General features: G+C 37.8%; 1 protein-coding gene across 2 annotated transcripts; it reads left to right on the top strand.

Annotated features, from left to right (window-relative positions):
• The first annotated feature begins 95 nt into the window (after positions 1-95).
• Positions 96-7105, top strand: LOC124145811 (U1 small nuclear ribonucleoprotein A-like). Of its 2 annotated transcripts, none has more exons than XM_046515739.1 (7): positions 96-155; positions 2691-2768; positions 3043-3215; positions 4074-4201; positions 4329-4402; positions 5838-5952; positions 6530-7105. In XM_046515739.1, the coding sequence occupies exons 2-7, from the start codon at positions 2705-2707 to the stop codon at positions 6687-6689; spliced, it is 714 nt and encodes a 237-aa protein (XP_046371695.1). In that variant the 5' UTR covers positions 96-155; positions 2691-2704; the 3' UTR covers positions 6690-7105. The 2 variants fall into 2 exon arrangements, with proteins under 2 accessions (XP_046371695.1, XP_046371694.1); XM_046515738.2 differs by having other exon boundaries at positions 107-208.
• Positions 7106-7305: the final 200 nt, after the last annotated feature.

Below are 7305 nucleotides of genomic sequence, written 5' to 3'. Positions count from 1 at the left end.
TGCACACATATAATGGATTTTTGGTATTTATGCGTATCTTTATCAAATACTATATTGAAATAATAAGACAATATATGAATATTAATTAACCGGAAGTTTGTGATATTCGGCGGAAGCTGCCATTACTTCATCTCAACGTGAGAACAACGAAACCGGTAGGTGAAATCGGTGGAATCCACCTTAAAGCTCTCGTTTAAAGCAGAAAAAGGTATGTGTTGGTTGTCACAAAGTATGGCAACAGTTGAATTGGAATCTATTTCTTGATTTTTGTGTTGCGTTTTCACAGAAAATATAATGTGAAATTCATGTTGAACCAAGGAAGAGATGAAGTTGTAGACGGTTCGTTCCACATTACATTTCGTGCACCGTCATGGCCACCAAAAAAATAGGATACTTCTTATTAATTCAACTTAATCTCGGTCACGTGTACGGACGTCGGGTTATCGTGCGTGCAGATCTACATGCACAACCATTAGGCCTACAATTTGGTAGAAACCTTATTTTAAATCAAATACTGTCAAAATAGTATACAGGGTTTTTACCTTGACTTTAATGAGTCTTGACACAGTATATTCTTTTTCTGCATCAAATCTTTAACATTTGTGCGTATTGGACACACATTTGTTTCACGTAAAACCCTGGATTAAATGAATAATACTACAAAAAATGTCCACAAAACATCAACAGTAAACTGCACATTGACCTCCCTACATAGTGTCTTTCCAAACGATAAATAATTAATTAATAACTTCTTGTTTTGGCTTGTGATTGGAAGGTTTACAGATTGTGAAGTTTGAGTGATTAAATACAATGCAAAAGATCATTTATGCTCATCAAAGACAAGCAACCAATTTTTGTGAGATTCCGCAACATTCGGATTGTTAGCCCGAGAGCTAACCGACTGAGCTGCGTACACATTGTAAAACTAAGTGCAAATTAACCTAGTCGTGCCTACAACGTTACAAAACTGAACAAAAAGGGTCGAATGGATAACAGACACTAATGAAGGTTATGGGTAGGCATGGTGTCTCGTGACTTAAATCTACCGACACTTACATGTAATAATGATGCCATTTGGCTCACTCGTCCCATTCCGTAATCTACGAGATGGAGTACCGTCAACTGGGCATCGACAGATATTTTCCAAATCTCTTTGTTTTTAATCGAGGTGTTTACGTGATTTGATGCACCTTGCGAGGTAAGACAATATAGATCTTGATTATCGATTATATCGTCTTGACTGGTTGCAGAGATTTTGTTTATAGCAAATGCAAGTGATATAAGTGGAATCTGACTGGTCAATAGGAGTGAAATAGAAGGGACATAACTCGTAATAACCACTGGTGGCTTACGATCAAGCCTGATATTTCAGTCTAGTTCGACTTTTACAGTCAGTAACTCCCTTGCCTCGGGTGGATGACTGTAAGGATAATGTAGATAATTGTAAGGAATGAGGGAGGCATAAGCATGGCCAGTGACGACACAATCAGTACTGAATAAATGTAGTGGGTGAAAGTGGCTTGTGTGAATGTTTCCTGTCGCCAAAATATGGAAATTTGAGTTTGGCATCTCTGCTGATTCAAGTTCGTTACAAGATGTGTTCAGGCTGTACATAAAAAAATGTAATGTATTTTTACATAACAATTATTGACCCATGAACATGATAAAGATCCGGGGCAGTATAGATCTTCAGCAATCCATGCTTGCTGTAAAAGGCGACTATGCTTGTTGTAAGAGGCGACTATGCTTGTTGTAAGAGGCGACTAACAGGATCGGGTGGTCAAGCTTGCTGACTTGGTTAATTCCAATTGTGTGAATCGATGCTCATGATGTCAGTGACATTAAACAACAAACATATGAATGATCTAATTGAAATATTTGAGGACTTGTTGGATCGACTCAATCCTCATGTGTACATGGATAGCAATAAGCTCAAGTAAATAAATCAAGTCCCTACCAGAAATATTACTGTAATATTATCCCCCGCCACAAAGTGAAAGGAGCAAAAACCATGAGAGATCTTAACCACACTTGGCACATGGCTAGGTCTGATGGTGAACTGGTGCCTTTTGATAGTGTGGGATTTTTGAAAAATTGAGTATTTCATGCTTGTTAAAAACATGCCATCGAGGTATGACATGCAATGAACCAAGTCACAGCCTAACCACCAAATCCTTTTTATTTGCCTATGACAGCACTAGTTACAAGGGACCTATTCAACCCGCTATCCTCAGTGGTGTGAAATGATGGGCCACCAGTATTGCTCAGAAGTCGGTTGTCAATGATCCTCCACTGGCATTCTGAGATTCTTCTTGTATCAGATATCAATATATGTCATAACAATTACACTTTTGAATGTAGAATTACGCTATTATGTACGCCACATTGTCTTTCTGCAATACAGTTAATATATTATCACATGATGATTATAAATATTGCTTTGTGTCGCATTAAACAACAAATAAATATTCAGAAAAGTTGGATGTGTCCGCAGAAACATTGTAAATAACATCTGTTCACAACAGCCATCTGTTAAAGTGCGTGAAACATCATTTAATACAAGAATATTAATTTTTAGAAAATACTACCTTCGGCCCCATACTTGAAGGTATTTTTTGGGAGGACCTTATAAAAAAACAATTTAGGAGAGCAGTTGAATAATATGTTCACCATGTTCACTTATTTTTCAGAAAGCAACAGCAAGATGTCTGTTCAGCCCAATCACACCGTGTACATCAACAACCTCAATGAAAAGATTAAAAAGGATGGTAAGTATTAAAATTACATTTAAGGAATATTAACAGTTGAAAAAGAACATTAAATTCTCCTGATTGCCAAAGTAATTTCATTGATACCATTCATGTCACCAAGTCTTAATAATTCATTTTGTATCATGATTGATCATGGAGATGAGATTAGCCAGGGTCAAGTATTCCAACACCAACAAGGGGTCTGAAATGTTGCGACAGAGGGCCCATATTGCTGTGAAGAGTGAGTGTTCTCTGTACCCTTGTTGACACTTGTTTGTTTTCCTGTTTCCAGAGCTCAAGAAGTCCTTGTATGCTATCTTCTCCCAGTTTGGTCAAATTCTGGACATTGTGGCTCTGAAGACCCTGAAAATGAGAGGACAAGCCTTCGTGATTTTCAAAGATATCAACAGCGCTGCTAATGCTATGCGATCAATGCAGGGATTCCCCTTCTATGACAAGCCTATGGTAAAAACGGTCACATGATCCGAATGATGACTTCTAGCATTGGTCAGGGTGAAGGGGTAACTATGGTAACTGCACATGAATGATGGCCATGCACCCCTGAATAAAGTGGCCATCAGATGACATTTTGTGCCAAATCAGCCTTGGCATGAAGCCATCGACCTTACTATTTCTTATTATTCTTGTCCTGACACAATATGTTGCAATTTCCTTCTTCACTTGGTATGGTACTGTACCAAATTTTTGTCAAGAAATATAAAGGTCCTGTTATTAAAGTAATTAATAAATCTTACAGTACAGTATACAATTCATTACTTTTAATTATTGGGATGCAATATATATTTTTTCCTGTGTTCACTCCAGACATTTCTGAGAAGTGGATTGCACTTCTGCATCGTGTTAAACCCTGTTGAAAGGAAATTGCAATGATATGCTATCAAGTGTTGAATAAGATTTCAATTTTGTTTTTACAAATTTCACTAGTACAAGATAGCTTAAATAGATACAGTGGACAGGGAATAAACTCGTAGATTTGTTCAATGCAGGATTTTCAAATTAAAATATAAAAATCAAGTGTTTTTTAGATTTTTCTTGGTCAATTTTGAACAATTATTTCTTTGACATTATGACATTCTAAAATTTCACAAATGTTTCTGTAATCCTTTTATTGCATAAGAGGAAAATAATGTCTAGCTTCATTAACGGTGACCGGTCAGCACCATACCCGTGCTCTTGAGTTTCACCGAAGTGGTAAACGTCCAAGACCTGCATCACTTTGGGCTTAATTTAAGTTCCTCAAAAATGATCTAAGTTAAAACACAAGTCTTAGGAACATTTATTGAGTTCTGACTCTCATTGCAGAGGATACAGTTTTCTAAGCGAGACTCCCATGTGATCGCCAAGATGAAGGGGACATACGTAGAAGAGCCGCGGAGGAAGAAGGATGAGGAGGAAGCTCCACGCAAAAAGAAGAAAACTCAACAAATCAAGTAAGTTTCAGGGTGTCAAATAAGTTGTTTGTGCTTAATATTTCCTCATAGAGTTCAATAAGTCTTGAAAAAAATGAGTTTTTGTCCATTTCCTCCTGAGGAATTAATAAGCCTTAATGTGTTGCAGAGCTCCACCTGCTCAGCCCCCAGCAGCACCCGTTGCACAACCAATGGCCCAGCCCCCTATGCAGCCTGTTGCAGGTGAGTACGGGAAATTTCATCAGATACAGTGTGCACTTGACATCACTGAAAATTGTACAGTTTGCAATTTACCATGCACTTTTAGCTAAACAACATTCGCACACTCTTTGCTTATCCAGGTAACAATCATATTGCCCACAAACTTAGGCTACAGTTTTTTTTATGTTTAGGTTTACGGATCTTCTGTGCTTTCAAAACGAAAAAATTGGGGCGATTTTCATGTCAGATTATATTTTGCAGAAAACTGCCGATATTTTGTTGAAAAAACCAAACCTACAACCTATCCCCCTTCATTTTTTTTTAACCAATTGTTCGTAAATGACTTTCAAATAGAAATGACAATGTTATGGCGACCTCATTTAATGCGGGACTGACTCCAAGGGAGGCTACTCTGATCCTAACTCCTTGATACGAAGTGTTTACAAGATGGCATCACCCATGTTCATGCACATATTTTGCGAGTATCTGGTTATAGAAAGTGTTCACTGTGTATGTGGACTTATCTTTTTTATTAATTTCATTCAATATTGTTTACATTAATTTCGGAGAAGTCATGTGTGAACTGATCGGCAAGTCTCACCAACTCACTGTTATTTATGGCAACCCCCATCAGTTACCACTATTGGCACTTTGAAACAAACGTAAAATGATAGGATGGATACACAGCTTCAGCCTTGACTTCTTACACTTAGGGTTATTATTTTAGATTTGTATTTAGTAAAAACTGCAAATAAATTAACGCGATACTTGAATATATTATTCCTGGGAAAATAATATTTTCAGATACAATTTATTCCAATCACTGCATCAAAATTCATTTATTTTCTCAGGTATTTTTTAAGTGAATTGCCAGTAGGTCTGGGAGAACATGTGTACAGCTGATTGCTATTTCCGCCTTATTTACGTCTTGGGTGCGCACTGTTGTCAAAATATGGTACTTTAAAAAGTATTTTCTATTTTGATTAAATTTGATTTTGTGGGGATACATAAATGTAAGGCTACTGTGTTGTGAGGAAGCAATCAAATTCCTGCTGAAAGGTTTTAAAGCTTTTATCTTTTTTGTTGTATCTTTAGTGTCTCTAAAGTGAAAGCCAATGAATTACCCCAACCTACTTTTTCTGGATTTCTTTATTAAACATAAAAGTTAATTAGTATTTGGAAACAAACATTGCTCACACGTTGCTATGTTGACCTGCCTAACTTTTATAACCAGAAAACAGCCCCCCAAAATACAACTGAGTTTTATTTTTATCTTATTTTCTTACCCAACTTTTCTTAGGCTGCTCTGGTCCGTAACCCCATTAAAAGTAAAGTTACGGCCTTGGTAGTGTTGCGAATGTGCTTAAAACCAAGATGAATGCTGCAGAGTGATCAACTCATGAGCCAACAATAAATAACTCTACCGCTGTTTTCATGTTGTCCTCTGATGTTGCAGCTGCTCCTGCCGCCCCATCCACTGCCATCCCGGAACAGCCTCCAAACCAGATTCTGTTCATCACAAACCTCCCCGAGGAAACCAACGAAATGATGTTGTCCATGTTGTTCAATCAGTAAGTACTTTCGGGCTTGATTTAGCCATATAAAACATGCACCAGTGCCACCTACCATTGAAAAATGCAACCTAATATTTATGTGATAACCAGCATGTAAAACAAATCACACTTTTGGTTGCCCTACCCTTAGATGTCCACATCACATAGATCTTTGAGCACACTCAATACCTAAGCCTTATGTACCATACTACATCACTAGTACCTGTGTTTTGTGTAATTCAGGAGTCATAAGAGATCGGAGATGTTATTTATTTAGACTAGTTAATGCATCTGTTTCAACTTTGCACTCTGGTCCTATAAGTTAATCAATCTAGTTTTGCCTTGTGCAACTACCTTTCATGTGAACATGCACCTTGTGCAAGTTAAATCAGGTTCCTGTAATCAAGCCCTGACTTTTTCTTAGTAATTAAGATCCATACCACAACACTTTGTTAATTTAAGTTTCAAATGTGGTAGAATATTTAAGACTATTACAAGCTGTATGTATATTCTATCTTCAACACCTAAAACCTTATACTGAAAATGATAAACTCATTTTGGGGCATATGTAAATGTTACCGAACCTGTTTTTCAGATTTCCTGGATTCAAAGAGGTTCGTCTTGTCCCGGGCAGACACGACATTGCTTTCGTGGAGTTTGAGACCGATGTTCAGGCTGGTGCTGCTAAAGAGGCTTTACAAGGATTTAAGATCACACCAAGCAATGCCATGAAAATATCATATGCTAAGAAGTAAAAAAACCCGTGATTATTGGACATCATGCTGCAGTTGGACAAATGAACTGTTTCACAAAACTTTCTTGGAGTGTTGCCTTTGTGAATGTTCATTCCCAGATAAACAGGCTATATGGAGCGTATCCAGCCCTGACCGTACTGGTATGGAGTAGTCGGGTGATCGCGTCATATTGCCAGACGTGTGGGTGGATGGATGTTATTTCTGTGTCGCCTACAAGTGTGGAAGGATGAGAGGTTGGTATGCAAGAGGTACAGTACAGACATTTTACTTGTCTGTTGTCAGCATTGCACCTTCGTTGGCGTCTGCTGGCATTGCACACCCCGCCTTCAGACGCCAACATTGCACGCCAGCTGACAAGCAGATACTTTGTATTTTATCATTTATCATGTCATGAATAAATCATTTTTCACAACTAAGATTGAGCTTTGTCATCATTAGTCTGAACGTCTTTGGGATTGTATTAATTTATATACCTGGCTGATGGCCGCTCAGACTTGATTATCTGCATCGTGCCTGACTGGCATCTTACTCATTTTGAGTTTCTCGATGAGAATGGGTTTTCATGTTTGTATTTTTATCTCACACACCCCACCACCACACATACCCTCACCACCCC

Source organism: Haliotis rufescens, unplaced genomic scaffold, assembly GCF_023055435.1.
Source record: "Haliotis rufescens isolate VD_foot unplaced genomic scaffold, xgHalRufe1.0.p SCAF_6, whole genome shotgun sequence".
Lineage (NCBI taxonomy): Eukaryota > Metazoa > Mollusca > Gastropoda > Lepetellida > Haliotidae > Haliotis > Haliotis rufescens.
Note: the sequence above shows the minus strand (reverse complement) of the source record. Positions and strands in the feature narration are given on the sequence as shown.

Bases quoted from the DNA above. Each gene is read 5' to 3' on its own strand.
- LOC124145811 (XM_046515739.1), top strand. From the start codon at position 2,705: ATGTCTGTTCAGCCCAATCACACCGTGTACATCAACAACCTCAATGAA. The intron at 2,769-3,042 runs GTAAGTATTAAA...TCCTGTTTCCAG, and splicing joins TGAAAAGATTAAAAAGGATG to AGCTCAAGAAGTCCTTGTAT. The intron at 3,216-4,073 runs GTAAAAACGGTC...CTCTCATTGCAG, and splicing joins CCTTCTATGACAAGCCTATG to AGGATACAGTTTTCTAAGCG.